Raw genomic sequence first — 18189 nt, forward strand, 5'->3', positions numbered from 1 at the left:
TCAAAATACTTTCACCTAATAAATCATAGTTCCTCTTTAAGATCAGATATTATAATTCATTAGTCAGTGAATAATAATTATCCAGTTGATCTAGTCCTGTAATGAAGAGAAAAATAATAACCTATGTACCAATAAAGTTTGGCTTCAATTATATAAACTTAGGGTTGGCCAGAATTATAAAGAAAAAGGCACCAATGGCAACATTTTTAAAAGTTTAACCATTATTCTTGTTTTGGGATTTGTTGGGGACTACCCTGCCTGGTTTCAGAAGCTGTAAACCCCCATGGCTAAGGCTGAGTAAAAAGACCTTGGAATCATAAGTCACTAAGGAGACAAAGTTTTTCCTCCTGGCAGGGGTGCAGCCTCTGCCCCCTTTACTTCACCCTGCTTGGCTCAGGGTGGATGACTGGTTAGCCAATGACAGGAAAGATTCCTCAGGGAGGGGCGACTTAAGACAGGCATGGTTGCAAAGGGGCCATCAGGGAAGGACTTAGGGGAATATAGAAAAAGGGGGTGATGGGCCCTCACCCCTTAGCTTTGACATAGCCTAAATCCTCATTCTATTTGTGAAAAGTCTCCTAATCTTTGGGCTGCATCCCCCACCTGACTTAAGCCTACAATAATACAGGAGGTAGGTGTGGCCCTGTGCTGGAAAGGGTGGTTCCCCAGGGCAATCAGGCCTAAGAAAGAATGCTATCCTGTGAAATCTGCCCTCAATTTAAATGATAAGGGTCCAATCATAAAATGAGTTTGTTCCCCAAAATTTTATGGACCTTTGGCTATGTGACCCTGCCTCTGATAAGCCCTCATAGGTCTTTGAATGCTATCTACTGTTTGATCATTACTGCCTGACAATGACTGATGAGCTTTATGCCCTGTATTCCTATGCAAAGTAAACCCAATAAAAGCCCACTGAGGAACAGACTCAAGGCCCTTCTCCTTTGAGAGATTAGCTACCTTTCCTCCCCAAGCAGATCATGTCTTGGTAGAATTATTCTCATTCATGACGGGTGGGGGGTGGGGGGGTCTGCTGGATAAAGCTCCACCACAGGGAATCATTTTCAATATCTTGAAAGCTGCTTGTTATTATTTATTCTCCAGTGGCCCTCTTTTATCCTTTTCAGTATTCTAAGTCTTAACCACTTGTTTCCAAATACTACCAACTATATATTTTGAAAGGTTTTCTTTTGAAACTTTGTTCAAGAAATCAATAACTATTATACTAATCTCTTCCCTGGTGAATGGCTTAGAGTTATTATTTTTTTCATTTTTTATTGTATTTTTTTTTTACATTACCTTTTAGTCCCCTTATACCCCTCCCTGCAGCAATCACCACACTGTTATGTCCACGAGTCCTTTTTCCTTTTTGCTCAATCCTTTCACCCCCCAACTACCACTAGCTGTTATCCTGCTCTCCACCTATGAATCTGTCCCCATTTTCCTTATTAGTTCAATTTGTTCATTAGATTCCACGTGAGTGAAATCATATGGTATTTGTCTTTCTCTGACTGGCTTATTTCACTCAGCATAATGTTCTCCAGGCTTAGAATTATTTCAACTTAACTCCATAGTATATCCTGTGATCTTAACTACCTTGAAATGTACATGATTGAGAAGGTCATCCAGAGGATGACAGTAGCTAACCCCCAGATGGCACTTACCATGTAAACGGACACACAGTGCACAAACATATTTAACATCCACTATTAAAATACTTTATAATGACCCCTAGTTAAAATAAATATACTGCTGAGCAACCAAACAGGTGGCCTGATGCCAAAGTAGCAGATTTTTAGAAATCTTTTTATCCTAAATATCCATGTTTGACTTAATACTATGGGGAAAAAACTGAAGATGGCTATAATTTATCCTCTAATGTACTGCTGGTCTCAGAATGAAGCAGAGTTTATTGAATGAGAGAGGAGAGGAGAGAACCAGACTTAGAAAATATTTAGGAAGTACATACACAGCGAGCACTTGCCTATTCAATTCCTGACTCCTGTGTTTACTTAAGTTGTGACTAATGACAGGTGTCACTCTTCTTCCTTTTGAAGATAAAAACATCTGCTCAATTCACCTTTTATAGGAAAATTTTTAATAATTTTAATGAAGTATCTTACCATTATTCTGGTCAGAAAAATTTATTCTCTGCCTGAGTGTTATTTTAAGTGGCACATGAACATTAGTTCCCTTTGTACTGGGTCCTGAGGCTAAACCTATCTGTGCTTTTCCAACGCCGAGCAGTATCATGGAAAGAATTCAAAGTCATACACTGATCACAGAAAACACTCTGCTCCCGATTCCTTGAAGTTTAAATAAGGAAGTTAGCAGGAAGAGACTAACCACTTCAGTGGACAGGTACACAGAAAGCAAAACGTTTCTAAGAAAAAATCCTCAAACCAAGTCTTTCAGCAGACTAAGCAGCAGTACTGCATACTTACCATTCCATTTTTTTTATGGTAATAGCTGAGTACTGGAAAGCGTCCTCCATGTCGAAATGTAGCTACCTTCCGAAGAGCTTCATCATCGATGGATTTGGGCACTATGACAATTGGCGGGTAAGAGGGGCAGACCCCAAACTCCTTATTGACATAGCTTAACTTCCATTCACCAGTCTGAAAAAACACAAAATACTTCAAAGCTAAGCAAGCATCTCAATGTCACAAAATAATTCGGAAAATTTTAAAGGGCTGTAGAGATCAACTTTCACATAATAAAGAAGTCATCTCAAGAATTTAATGGAAGCATACCTATCCCATACTTCCCACTTCCAGAGAAAAGGTGCTCCATTCTGCAGAGCCAGCTTCCTGCAATGCTAGGTATCTCTAGTTCCTAGAAAGTTCTTCCTCATATTTAGCAAAATGTGTTGCTCTATAACTTCCTCTATTGGTTTTTACCATGATTTCAGTACAGGTTCCTTCTTTCACATGGCATCCCACCAAATGTGTGAAAGAGAGTTGTTTCTCCCTCAGTCGTCTATTCTCCAAGTTAAATATGTTACGTATATCCAGCCACCAGGGCCAACATCATCTTATCCATCCTTTTCCGGGGACCATTTACTTTGTTAATGGTCCTCTTAATTCCAGTACAGCAACAGAAAGACTAATACTTCACATAATACTGAACCAGAACAGGTGAGAGTAGAGGTACCACTTATTTCATAGCCCTTGCTCCTTTCCATTATTTAAAAAAGGAGAAAAATGTAGAAAGATTGGCAACATCTTTCTTAAAAGCATAATGACATCACTAAGAAAGGTTATACTTAGGAGTTAGTGAAAAGTATGCAATATAAAGTTATCACAGGACAACTTATTTCAAACATCAAAAAAGAAAACAACTTGAAGACTGCAAAAAACTTTGTAAAGTGAAGTAAATAAAATTATGTATATGTAAATTTCAGTATGTTCCTGTAAATCAGAGTTGACCTAACATACTGGCCATAGGTTGTAGTACCAGTAGGATAAAACTGGTTTGTTAGATGTACTATAGGACAAGAGTACTTTTTAAACACGTTTACAAGATACAATATAATGTATATAAAAATATATATTATATACATGCACATTAAATACACATTTTATTATATACTATGTAATATAACATAATGCATATATATAATACATCATATACATCATATATATTATACATTAAATATATCACACATCACAATATGATGCATTAAATATAATACATATTATATACAATATATTATATACTACACACTATATTATATTATACATATCACATAATATACTATATATTTTACATGATGCCATCAAATTAATGTTATCAAATATATTAAATATATAGTATATTGTATATACTATACACTATATATCAGACATATTATATAATATGCTATATATTTTACATAATACTATCAAATTGATATTATCAAATATATTATATATATTATATACACTACACACAACATATATATTATGCAATTATAGAATACAAACTATATATTTTACATAATATTATCAAATATATTAAATATAAATATATTGTTTTATATAATACATTTATATTAAAATATAATGTATATATTTTTTAAAACACTTATTGATTTTAGAGAAGGAAAGAGAACGAGAGAGAAGGAGAGAAACATCGATTGGTTGCCTCTTGTTCGCCCTGACCAGTATTGAACCTGCAACCTAGGCATGTGCCCTGACCAGGCATCAAACCTACAACCTTTCGGTTTACAGGACGATGTTCCAACCAAGTGAGCCACACCAGAAAGGCTACAATATCATATTTTTAATTATATTTTTCACTTTTCAAAGTTATTCATGTTACCAGTTTTAAAAAGACAGACCCATGATGTAGAAAAATGAAATTACTTGTTCCCTGCTTACCCATCTCCTAATTCCCTTTCCCCAAAGATAATAATTTTCAATTCTTTTAGCTTGTGTGTATGGGGGGTTATGTGGTTACCTCCAAATTTCTAAATAACCATGACTATACTGTTACTTCCTGATTTTTCACTATTAGGTATTACTTATTACTTATTGATTTCCTACTCGGTGGAATGATATGATTCTCCATTGATTGGCAATGCCACTTCTGTCATATAATAAGTTTCCTTACATATAGGACTCTCTAGTCTGTCCCACTGGTCTATTTGTAGTGAGTCCCACAGCTTTTAGAATAAGCTTGATATTTACTAGGCCAAGTCTCCTCCTCCCTTCTTTCTGTTCTTCAAAAGTAACTTGGCTCCTCGTGGTCCTTTGCTCTGTCATGTAACCTTTATCAAATTCCATGTAAAATCCTATTGGGGTTTTAATCAGACTGTGTGGACTTTACAGATGGATTTGAAGATAGTTACATCTTTTCCATATTCAGTCTCCCTGTCCGTGAGCATCGTGTCCCCCAATTTTTGAAACTTTCTTAATTTTTTTGCCCTGGCTGGTGCAGTTGAGTAGATTGAATGCTACCCTGTGAACCAGAAGGTCATAGGTTCAATTCCTGGTCAGGGCACATGCCTGGGTTGCAGCCAGGTCCCCAGCTGGGGAGTGTGTGAGAGGCAATCGACTGATGTTTCTCAAGCACATGTTTCTCTTCTCTCTTTGTCCCTCCCCTCCCCTCTCTAAAATTAAAAAAAATAAAATAAAATAAATAAATAAAACTTTCTCAACTTTTTCAATAAAGCTTTATAAATCTCTCAATAAAGGTCTAAAACCCTTACAGTTTATTTCATTTAGGTTTTCAAAATTGTGTTTGGTATAGACAAATGCCTGTAATCTCAAGATTCTTTTTGTTTCTTATGTAGATAAGTACATAATCACCACAAAATGGCAATTTTGCTACTTTCATTTCAATCCTTATACCTTCTATTTTTCCTTCTTGACTCACTGAGCTGGCCATGAGTAGTGCTAAAAGGGACAGTTTTGTCTCACTCTTTAATTTGAAGGGAATGATAAAAGATTTGCTTTTCGTATGTTTTTGGTTTGGGCAGTTACCCTTTATCAGAGTAAACAAATTCCTTTCAAATCTAGTGCTGCTAAGAGTTTTTATTATGAATAAATGTTTAATTTTATCAAATTATTTCTTTCTCTTCTAACTTTGTTATGCTACTATGTATATAATTTGTCCTCTTTCTGGCTAATTTTCATGTTCTCTTTGTCTTACTCTTTGATAGTTGGACTCAACACATCTAAGTAAAGATTACTTTCTGATTATCTTTCATGGTATTTCCTGGGGTACCTTAATCCAATGGTTTGTGACCTTCATTAATTCTAGAAAATTCTCAAACATTATCTACTTGTATAATGCCTTTCTTCCATTTTCTCTATTATCTTCTTCTTGAATTCCCATGTACTAAGTATTGAATCTTCACCCTTTATCATTCATGAAAGTATCTAACTTCTCTCATTTTTTTCATCTTGTTTCTCTGTTCTGAATTCTGAGTAATTATTTCATATATATTACAGATCACTAATTCTCTCTTTAGTTGTTTCTAATCAGCTACTTAACCTTTACAATAAGTTTTCTTTTCTTTTTAATCAACTTTACTGTGCTATATAAAAAAACAGATCCATTTAGTGTGCTCAATTTCATGAGTCTTGACAGTTGTATGTATCTGTGAAACCACCACCACAATGAAGATAACAAACATTTTAATCACCTCCTCCCAAAACCCGTTGTATATTTTTGCAGCCCATATCCTCCCCTTCACATCCAACACTAGGAAATCACTAATTTGCTTTCAGTCATTTTTGGTGTCATAGCTAAGAAATCTTTGTATAATCAAAGGTCATAAAAATTTGCTCCTGGGTTTTCTTCAAAAAGTGTTATGGTTTTAACTTTTATGTTTTGGTCTATAATACCTTTTGAGCTAATTTTTATGGATGGTATAAAGGTCTAGGTTCATCTTTTTTTCTTTTGCATCCAATTAGTCCAATAGCATTAGTTGAAAAAGCTATCCTTTCCCCATTGAATTGTCTAGGCACCTTTTGCAAAAATTAATTGACTGCAAATAAGAGAGATTATTACTGGACACGCCATTTTATTTTTTCCCGTACATCTTTGTTTTTTACTGTATTTTTTTCATGGACCCTCTATTTTATTCCACTGATCTATATGTCTATTTTTATGCTAATACCACACTCTTCTTGATTACTGTAGCTTTATAGTAAATTTTGAAATCAAGTAAATGGAAATCCTTTAACTATTTTTTCAAAGTTGTTTTGTCTATTCTGGATAATCCTGTTTTAAAATTTCTATAAAAGCCTCCATTGGAATATTGAAAAGAATTTCACTCAATCTGTAAATCTATTTACCGATGACTATTTTGGAGAAAACAGTCATCTTAGTAGAGTTTACAAACTATAGTCCTCAAGCCAAATCTAGCCCAACATAGCACCACTCACTCAGTGGTGTGTTATCATTGCTGTTTTCATGCTGTAACAGTAGAGCAGAATAGTTGTAACAGAGACCGCATGACTCGCAAAACCTAAAATGTTTACTATCTACTCCTTTACATAAGTCAGCCCACGACTGATCTTAACCAGACCGTCTTCTAACCCATGAACATGGTGTATCTCTCCATTTATTTAGATATCCTTTAACTTCTCTCAGCAGTGTGTTTTTGGTTTTCAGTGTATAGATCTGTACTTCTTTTGTTAAATTTATTCCTAAATATTTTATTTATCTTCAAAATTGCCTTTGAAGTTTATATTCGATCAGCTTATATTCTAGACCAGAAGAGAGACAAAAAATGAATAAGAAGCCTTCTACACTGCTGATCCCCTCCTCCTTGAAACTCGTTCTTCCCTTGACTTTTTCCTCCATTCACCCATTATATGGTTCAATCCTTTGCCCCTTTCTCATTTAGATGCGTTTCCTAGGCAATCTTGACCTTTCCCTATGGTTTCCACAGCATATATGTTGATTACTCTCAATTTTTTTTTTAACAGAGATCTCATCTCTCAAATAAGCTCTAAACTACCTAGTAAGGTAAGGTGTTGAGTTATTTCTCAATACCCATAGTTCTCTGAAAAGTTACTCACAGCTGAAGAGTAGAGTTCAAACTCTTGCTCAGGAAGGAAAGAATGCCAGCCGTCTTCTATCACTTCAAACAAGGGCCGGTAGAAGAAGGGGTACATCAGAGTGATGGAATCCAGGGTTGACAACGCCTAGGGGGTGAAAAGGACATAAAGGATTTAAAGGAATATACCATAATTTGGAACATTTTCTAATGGCCAAATTGGCATTAAAGAAATGTGACCTAACAGTGATGGTCATACTTCACTAACTCTGTATTTCTCACCAGATACAATTATAGCATATTGAAGTTCGTTTCCATGCTCCTGGCATCTAACCAGGTTTTGGCACATAACATTCTCAATTAGCATTTGCTGAATGAACAGAAGAGTTAAGTAATGTGCATACCTACTCTAGGAGAAAAGTGAAATAACTCCTTGAATCAGTTAATAAAGCCTAATAAAACAGACCATATATTTGGGGGGGGTGGATCAGATAACAAACAGGTTTTGTCAGTCTGTAAAGCCTTGGCTCAAAATCTAGTTATCAGCCACATAAACGTGTAAGTTATTTAAAATCAGCATCTGTTAGTAACTGTAAAATAGTACGATACAGCTTAGTGGCCAAAGAGTCAGGCTGGAGTCGGCTGCTGGACTTAAATTCCAGATCCTAGTGCAAGAGTCATTAAGTTACGCAACGACTCCGTGCCTCCGTTTCCTCGGCTGTAAAACCGGGGAAATAACAGTGCCTACCTCACAGGGCTGTTAGGAGCATTCAGAGAGCGCGTGTGTGACAGGCCTAGAGCAGGGCCTGGCGTACGATACACTCTAAAGTAATTTTAGCTATTACATGTTCCACACACACACCCCCTCAGTGTTCTCCCCTGCCTAGCGTGAAATGCCTTGTGGTCAGGGAGCAGCATACCTTTATGCCACACTGACCCACTTTCAAGCCAGGGCGATAACTCTGCGGTCCCACAATGAGCCTGTATTCATCTACGGCACTTAAGTTCTGGGTGACAACACCAGAAAACCCGACTAGACGGGAGGAACAGGCATGTCACATGGCAGTTTCATCCTTCAGACAGGGGAATTATGGAAAGCATTTCCATGGCTAGACAAAAAGGCACCAAAATCAATCAGCATCATTCAAATTGCAGTAAGTACGGAGACACAAACCTGGAGCGGGGGAGCGGGCCCAACAGCATGCTAATTCCCCAAAACTCTCAAAGGTAGCTACCTCCCTTCTAGCCACGGAAAGATCAGACGCAAAAGGATGGGCACGTGACTTATTAAGAAATAGGCTGAACACGTCATTCAGCATTTTAATGAAAATATCGCCATCCAAAGTTACTCTTCTATCTGTCCATAAATCATGAAATCTTCCCCCCAAAGCTCATAAAACAGAAAGTATGGAGAAGCATGGCTCGCTAATCCATCTTCTACTTCTATCTGGTCTGTGGCTGCCAGTCACACCAAACGGAAGCCGAAAGGCCAGTGTTCACACGTGATGCAGGCCGGAGCTATCATCGGTCAGTTCAACCGTCTGTTCATTCATTCGTTCGTTTTTAAGATATTCTTTGTAATATTCAGCAAAATTTCAGCTTTACTGAGATCCAATTGATAAATAAAACTGTAAGATACTTAAAGTGTACAACATAATACTACACATTGTGAAAGGGTCCCTCTCTCCCACATCACCTTTTGCTGCTGTTTTTGAGAACATTTAAGTTTGAATCTTTTAACAAATTTCAGTGAAACAATAAGAGTGTTATCAACTAGAGTCACCATGTTACACATTAGATCCACAGGCTTTATTCAACCTATAGCTGACAGTTCGTAACTTTAACCAATATCTCCCTATTTCCCCCACGCCGCACCCCTGGCGACCACTTTTCTACTCTCTGTTCCTATGAGTTTGGCTTTACTTTTTGAGATTCCACATATAAGTGGTACCATGCGGTATTTGTCTTTCTCGGTCTGGCTTATCTCACTTAGCAGAATGACTTCCAGGTTCACCCATGTTGTCACAAATGGCAGGATTACTTTCTCTTTTAAGGCTGAGTAATCTCTCTCTCTCTGTCTCATTTTCTTTATCCATTCATCCATCCACACTCAGGTGGTTTCCATATCTTGGCTATTAGGAATAATGCTGCTGTGAACACAGGAGTGCAGCTATCTCTCCAAGATAATGATTTGTTTCTTTTGTATATATACTCAGAAGTGGAACTGCTAGATCATATGGCAATTCTATTTTTGATCCCTTGAGGAACCTCCATACTGTTTTCCATTGTGACTGGTACAACTATTATTTTAAATGCAAGTCAACAACCACTCTGGCAGACAATAAACACTTGTCATGATTACATTTTATGTCACTAGAGATAGGACTTTTCCTTTAAACACATTAATGCTGAAAGAACTAAAAACATTTCGACCCCAAAAGGCAGTTGAAAGTACAGAGCAAAAGTCTTCATCAAACTTCCTGCTACAATTTAGAAAACAGGGCATTTGCCAATTATCCTTCCAATGGGAATCTATTTGTCGCAAACAGAATATATTTGGCTATATGGTCTCTTGATTACAAATAGCTTACCTATGCTATACAAGAATTTTACTTATTACTCCAAAATTATGTTAAAATGTATTGGGGGAAGAGGAATTGGAAGACAGTAAAGGCTAGAGGCCAAGTTCACTATGTGTATTTACTAAACTGTAAAAACAATAGAGAGTTCACATTCTGATGCCAAATTATGAGGATGACTCATAGTTTATGACCTCTTTTCAGCTGTTAGGGCATCTATATAATCAGTTGATTTGTATAGAACATTAGACAATATCTACAGCTAAGTAAACAACTGAATAGTGTCAGATGCTAACAGAGCCAAGTAAATGCAATCAGAAGGTGGAGAAATAAGTGTTGCCCTATTTCTTCACCTCTATGCCTCACTGTGGGCAACTTCAATAACACCCACCAACCATCGATCTTTAAAAGTTAGAAAATGGATAAGAAAAATGTAGACAGGTCAGTGAAAACCCAGCCTCAAAACTGGAAAAGAGAAACAAAACGAACAACCATATGCTTTGCTGGAGTTGGTCAGTAGCCTCCCCTGCCCAAATAACAGGGCCACATTTCAATTTAACAGCCTAGAAGCCACGTGCACTTCTTACCCATGGTAGCGAATTCGGCCGAATCAACATTACCGTGTCACTTCCAAATGACAGGTATGTAAGACAGGTCAGCTCATCTTCTTATACAGGAAATATCATTTAGTCTTAAAAGGTCAGGAAATTCTGTCACATGCTACAATATGGATAAACCTGGAAGAATAAGTAAACCTAAAAACTACTGTATGTCAATAAAATCTTGTTACATTCCTATAACATGAATCAGGGTGAAGCTTTTCCTATCAGTCTTCAATATCTGAACCACAGAACATGAGCACATATCTAATGAAGAAACGTAAGAGCTACACTGGGTCAGAATATAAGGCTCTTTTTCATTACTATTTATTTTCATCACACAGTTTGCTTCCAAAATACTCACCTCAATGGAACTGGCTATGTTCAAACATTCCTCCATTCCAGGAATATCCAACTGAATTATTCGGAAATCTTTACATTTTATGATGATGGTACCCAGGGGTCCCACAAATCTGTAAACAATTATAAATTATGCTTAGGAACATATATATTTCTGACTTTAAGAATATAATTATTTCTGTGAAAAGAGAATGTAGTCATAATCACCATCTATATTTAACTTTCTTCTCTCTAATTAGTCTAATTAAGCAAGAGTCAAGACTGCATCATAGAAATGCGAGCCATAAATTATTTTAAAAATATATATAGAGAAAAAATTTTCAAATATAATTTATACTAGACCAAATCATTTATCAAAGATTATTTGGGGCCTTACTTCAAAGAATAGCAAAAAAGAAATCTATAATGACTATATTAAGTGTTTGTCATAGACACAGACAACATGCATACCTTGGAGATAATGCAATTTTGGTTCAGGCCACTAAAATAAAGCAACTATTGCAATGAAGTTGAGTTGTAATCTAACTGTGAAGTATAATAATAAAACAATGTTTGCCTGTATATTCTCTGACCACAATGGGATAAAGTTAGAAATCAATAACAACAACAAAAAAGAACGAAATTCACAAAATTGTGAAAATTGAACAACACACTTTTAAACAACCAATGAATCTGAGAAGTCACAAGGGAAATTAGAAAATACTTAGAGACAACTTAAAACAAAAACACACCTTTACAAAACTTCTTGAACACAGCAGAAGCTGTATAAATATTTTACATACATACACACATGAAACTACCTGATACATGATAAATCAGTCAAGGCTGGGTTGTTAGATGGTGGTCTAGGAAAACTGACTTGCTATGTACAAAAAACAAAGTTGGATACTTAATCACACTTGAAACAAAGGTGGAATCCAAACAAATTACAGACCTAAAAATGAAGACAAAACTATAAAGCTAATATGAAAGAAAATGTAGGAGAATATCTAATGACCTTGGGATAAGAAAGGACTTCTTAAGTAAGACTTTAAAAACACAAACCATAGAGCAGAGCATTGACAAATTTTGCATTAAAATTGAGGACCTCTGTTCAACAGAGGGCACCACAGGAAAATGAAGAGATGACAGACGAGGAGAAGACATTTGCATATGTGAGTGAAGAGTTAATAGCTAGAGGGTACACAAGGGGCTGGTGCAAATCAACACAAGAACGACAACAAATCCAGTTTTTCACAGAAAGGAAACAATTTTTAACTGAATTGCTAACAAATACATAAAGAAATACTTAAACTCACCAGTAACTAGAGAAATCCAAATTAAAACAAAAAGATACTATTTCACTATCAGCAGACTGGCAGAAATTAGGAAGACGATAATACCAAATGTTGGTAAGAACACGGGAGGGCAAAGTAGAGTAGTCACTCGGGAGAGATGTCTGGTGTTACTTTGTGAAATGAATTGGGCGCTGACTCTCCGGCTCTGTCCCATCCTAGGCACAATCTCAGAGAAACTCTTGCAAGAGACTATAATGGGGCCCAAATGAATGTTTCTCTTACCAGAGTTGTTTGGATGATGGACTTGGAGATTATCTAAAGGGTCAGATAAATGTAGATGCTTGGGAATGCTATGCTGCAGTCAGAAGCAGTGACATGAAGGTCCAGAGAGCTATATGAAAAGATCTTGAAAAAGTGCTGAGATACAACAAGATCTACAACATAATCCTACTCAGGTAGATTAAACTCACGCACGCATGCGTGCGTTCACCCACACACAGTGGTGTTACATATTTTATAGGCGTATACATATATACAAAATCTCCAAGGACAAACAGCAACACTTAACATGGTTACCTATAGGGATTGAGGATGAGGTGAAAAATGGGAATGAAAATTAGGGCTAAAGAAGAATAAAATGAAACACCGAGAAAACATTGTAATGAATGGTGAGTCATCAACTGAGTAGAATTAACTCAACTGTTTATATCTGAGGGCCATAAAAAGAAAAAACAAGTACAATGTAAAACGTGTGTACAACCTTGTCTACTGAAAGAATCAAATAAAATTATGTATGCAGTGTACATGAAAAGTTTTTTATACGTTTGTAGAGCATTATACCACTATAAATGTCCACTTTCTACCAGTAAAAATTTCCACTTGACCTGAGAGGGGTTGCCTTCCCCTTATGTGATAGAACTGAGGCTCACGGAGGTTAGGTAGCTTGCCCAAGGGCACCTGTTTGACGAAAAGCAAACTGAAACAGTCGTGCTTCATGACTGCTTCCTTAATGCTGCTCTTCCTCTCACACCCCATTTACAATTCATCAGCAAGGCATGACAGCTCAGCCTCTGAAGTACATCCCCAACCTGACTGCTCCTCTACTACTTCTACTCTAAGTCACCACCACCTCTTTCCTGAACTATTCAACAGTCTCCTCACTGGGCCTCCTGCTTCCACTCTTGATTCTCTAGAATCACCTCCTAAAAACTCTTATCAACTGCTACTTCCTTGCTTTCAACTCTTCAAGGCCTTCCATGAAAACCATCACAACAGCATACAATGCCCAACCACATCGGGCCCCTGCTTACTCCTCCAGCCACAGTTTCTGCTGTCCCCTTAGCCTCTACCCCTTGCTCACTGCCCTCCAGCCACACGGGCCTTTGTTTTCCTTGTACATGCCAGCGTGTTCCCGTCTCAGGTTTTGTATTCACTGTTCCCTGGCTGAAGTGCTTTCCTCTAGTAGTCACAGTGCTAGCTTCTTCCCTTCATTCACATGTCATTCATTCAAGTATCACTTGTCTTCCTGGCATTCTCTATCGTCCCATCTCCCTATATTTTCCTTCCTGGCACTTATCTGTTGATTTATCTGAACGTCCGTCTCCTCCACTAGTACAAAGCTCCTCATTCGTCTTAGTCACCGCGCATCTGCAGAGCCCTGACAGTGCAGTACGCAGAAGGCACGTGGAGGTAAACATTTCTTGAAAGCAACAAACAACCTCTGCTCTGACCACCTACCTCTTGCTCTTCCCATGACAACATGCTGCTCCCCAGAAAAAAGACAAATGTGTGTGCAGTTTGTCATTTACCCCCAGATTAAAAGGCCCACATCTTATATACTTCCTTAGGCTCTACCAGGCCCAGCATGTAGTAAATGCTAGGCAGATATGATGAAAGACTGGAAAGCAACCATACGAAGTAGTGAATACGAAAGAAAAGACAGCTGCTGGCGTGCAGAAACTCTTAACTGGCATTCAGTGGCACCACTGGCCAGCCAGTGGTCAAGCCTTCTTTTATTTCCTATGTGCCTATCTGCCCAAGCCACAGCGAGGCGTTTTGAAGGAGATAAAAATTAATGAAATGTGAGTCCTGGCGTCAAGGGGCTAACATCTATGTAGCCATCCAAATACAACTTCTAATACACATTTATGAAAGAGACATAATTAAAGGGCCATAGGATTTCATGGTGAGGGGAATTACTTCTAGTTGTGGGATTAACAGAGGAATCTATGAAAGAGATGGCAGTTGAAATGGTTAGACTGAATATCGAGAGATGGCTAACAATTGAATGATAGCCTCTAAACTCCTGAAAGAAATACATTTTATCCACCACCGTGTCCTTAATGCCTCACAAAACATCTACAGTATAGTAACACTCAGTAAATGTTTAAGAAACTTGGAAGGAGCAAGGCATTCCCTCTATCTACTTCCTTCGGTGTCGGTATAGTACAGACATGAGAGAACACAGTGCGTGAATGGGCAACAATAGAGGACTGGCTAGTAAAAAAGGGTCATGAAAGGGAATGGCAAGACCTAAGGTGGGAAAAGTTGGCTGGTGACAGAACACCACAGAGTGCCACGAGTGACAGATTAAGGGGTTTAGACTTTATCGTGTAGGCCAGGAGAGAACCCTGAACACCTCTGTCCAGCAGGTGATCTGCGGAGTCTAATAGCAGCCCTCTGTTTTAAAAAAAAAAAAAAATCTATTACTGCTTCACCCATACTCTTTCAAATTCTACCATTAGATATTATTTTCTCTGAAGGCATAACCCCTTTAGGAATCTTCTTAATATCAAATTGTCTTGAGAGGTAACAGATAAGCTATTGTCATTCATTGACATGTTAGTGTAAATTGGGTAATCAATTTACCTTCTCCTGGCTAAAGTACACAGCCATTGGGGAAATGGGAATTTTGATTGCAGATGGAAGTATAGCTTTTTTGACTCTGAGATACTACCTTGGAAAGAGAGTCTGGGTGCAAAAAAAGAGGTTAATTAACACCTCTGCTTAAGCTCCAACTCTGTTCTTTCCAAAAGCAGAAGTGAGTAAAGAGAAGTAAAAGACATTATAATCTCCCATAATGGGAAGTATTAAATGGGTGAAATGAAAGGTGAGAAATAAAGAGAAATGTGACCATTTTTTTGAGGGGAGAAAGAATTTTGTGGAATTAGACCGTACATACTGAGTTGAATTTTCCTCAAAAGTGGCAAATACAGACTTTACCTAAATCGCTTTGAATCATAACTTCATGAACTGTGATGGACATATTCAAGGAATATGATGGTGCAAGGAAAAGAAAATGAAAAGGAAAATCCACTGAAATAAGTGTCACCTACCAAAATGATGATCAGGATGATAACAATTATGTGATCACCCTGGGAATTCCATCCAGATTTACTGGAAACCAGGGGATCTCCTATGGATGGTTTTCTGCTTTCAAAAACTCAAATCTTCAGTCAAAGCCAAGCAGGGCTCATTTTGCTGGCTGGTTGGGCCAAAAGGAAAACACTGGGGCGCATTTCCTCAGAGATCTACCTAAGGAGCCCTGCTTCCCTGCGGAATAGGGGGCGGGATGAGCACTCACCGCTTGTCGATGGCGTCGATGTTTGAATGGAGGAGCCACAACTCCTCCGTGTTGTCCTGCCGAGAGGACAGGATCAGGTGGTGGCCAGTCAGACACAAGGTCCCCTCAACGGCCGGATAGAAAGGTCGGTGAAGCACCACATTGTCCACCCGTGGGGTCTTAATCAGCTCCGCAAACTCCATGTTCCCCAGCAGCCGGAGCGAGCGGACTACCGCGTCCGGGAGGAGGGCGGTTAGACCGCCGCAGGGCTAAGGAAACTGACCTGGCGCAGGGCAGGCCGGAGGGGCGGGGTCCGGGGCGGGGAGGCCGGGCCCCGCCCCAGGACAGTGTGGTGGGCTCAGCGAGGCCTGTGGCCTCTGTCACTGGCTGCGGAAAGACCGGGGCTCGGCCAGACCAGGGCGTTTCTCCCGCACCTCCTGGTCTCCCGCAGACCCAGGACTCGGCCAGACAGAGTGCTCTGCTACAGACCCCGCAGCCGAAGCCGCCACTTGGGGACCCGGAGAGAGTGGGCGGGTTGAGGGGAAAAGGAGGAGACCGTTTTAGGACCAGTTTCCAAGTGCCAGTCGCTAGGGACTGCTGGCGGAAGTAGCTGCTCCTAGCCGGAGCCTAGAGCAACTCTGGGCGGAAGCAGCGGAACTCGAAACTCTGGAGAAAGGAAGTCAGAGCCGGAAGTCGTTCCCTCCTGGGTCCGGAAGCACAGCCAAAGTCGCAGATTTGTGTTCCTATCAGGAACAAGCTCTCCTTTTTCTTTACGTCTACCGCTGTAACTCTCACCTCTTTCAAATATTCCGTATCTGAAAAGACCGGGGAAGATGGGACGACGAGAAGAGGTTCCTGACTCCTCTCCCTTCACCTGAGTAGTAAGCCCTCCAAGGGCTTTTCAGAGCGTGGGGCTGCCATCAGTTGTGGCGATTTTCACCCATTTTCCATGAAGAGATTGCCAAGTGAGGGATCGAATCAGTGACTGTTCCCCCAGAGAAGAAGCCAGGTGTAAAGGCGACACGCTGCAGGCTTCCAGAGAACGCCGCGTCAAGGTGCTGTGACTTTGACTAAGAAAGGAAAAGCATCCAAAGACCTATGAGAGGGACCTAGGCATAATAAATACGTACAATGCACAGAGGAAGTGATCCTATCCTGCTTGGAAGCTCACCTGACTTAATAAAACAGTTACTTCGTAGCACAGACTAGACTTCTCTTTAGATCTATGAAACCCAAGCCATTAGGGCTTTGATCACTACTGCACAGCCTCCCCATTAAATGCAACCCAACTGAACTACTCCCAGACACCTAAATTATGCCAGAAAGTTACTCAAATACGTTTTCCTTCCTTGGCGCCTCCCCTACTCTTTTAAACTGACATTTTTCATCCTAAAATAGGGAATTAGATGTGAAATATGCAAGGAGTTTTGTCCTGGTCTACTGTCACTTCACTAACTTTGGAAATCCTCACCATCTGGTATAGCGACTTGGTTAAAGTCTCACAGCAAAGACAAATTGCCTCAAATTTCATCAGATTATCCAAAACGTGTTTCTGCTTCTGTCCTTGCCCATTTGAAAATGTTTGGTACTTAGAACAACATCGTAAATATTGTTACAGCTGAGAGCCCCTTTTTATTCTATTTGTCTGCAAAATAAAAAGTGTAACTAATAGAAAAGGGAATAATGGAAAGTGACTTATGAAGTTATTTTTAATTGGAATTTTTGTTGTCCTTCCACTATGTGGTTCATTATTACAATTACCAGTTGTGGAAGGAAGACTTTATTCCAGAATGAAGAATCAGGGGAAGTTTTATGGACAAGGTATCATTTGAAAGGAAGATCTTGAACGATGAGTAAGATTTACACCCTAAATGGAGTGTAACCAAGATAGATGTTCAGTTTAATGATGTCTACTAGAGGTAAGGAAAACTTTTTCAGAAATTTCATTACCTTTTTATCTTAGTTATTTTGGGATGGTGGGGAAGCCTATGACAATATCATTGTGTCATTAAATTTTAAAATGTTTAATATTCCATAAAGGCACAAACTTTTTGCCCATGAGAGAAAATTGTCTGAATTTAAAAGTATTCTGAATTGTTATAAAAATACTGGAAACTATTAGAAAATTACATGTACTCTGGGTTAAAGCTTAAAGCATAGGAAGCCCTTGAGATTCCAAGAAAACAAACACTAAATCATAAAGAATATAGGTGGTGCTTGCACAATATGTTAACTTACTGCATGAACAGTAGATGGCAGTAGAGTTTGACAGCAATGAGGTAGGCTTCCATTCTGTCAAAAATTGTTCAATGAAACTATAATC

The 18189-nt window shown here is 38.7% G+C and overlaps 1 protein-coding gene and 1 long non-coding RNA gene across 2 annotated transcripts in view; one reads left to right on the plus strand and one right to left on the minus strand.

Moving 5' to 3' along the window:
• The window catches only part of MTMR9 (myotubularin related protein 9), a 31631-nt gene extending 15136 nt beyond the window's left edge, over nucleotides 1–16495 (minus strand). Inside the window, exons 1-4 of the mRNA XM_024569091.4 lie at nucleotides 15888–16495; nucleotides 11032–11140; nucleotides 7512–7637; nucleotides 2442–2615 (exon numbers count right to left, since the gene is read on the minus strand). Of these exons, the coding sequence (XP_024424859.2) occupies nucleotides 2442–2615; nucleotides 7512–7637; nucleotides 11032–11140; nucleotides 15888–16069 (591 nt within the window). The 5' untranslated portion in view covers nucleotides 16070–16495. The remainder of the gene's footprint in view (nucleotides 1–2441; nucleotides 2616–7511; nucleotides 7638–11031; nucleotides 11141–15887) is intronic.
• LOC128779301 (uncharacterized) overlaps nucleotides 1–18189 on the plus strand; it is a 53315-nt gene that overhangs the window by 27482 nt on the left and 7644 nt on the right. The window lies entirely within an intron of this gene.

This window comes from Desmodus rotundus, chromosome 9 (assembly GCF_022682495.2).
Source record: "Desmodus rotundus isolate HL8 chromosome 9, HLdesRot8A.1, whole genome shotgun sequence".
Taxonomy (NCBI): domain Eukaryota; kingdom Metazoa; phylum Chordata; class Mammalia; order Chiroptera; family Phyllostomidae; genus Desmodus; species Desmodus rotundus.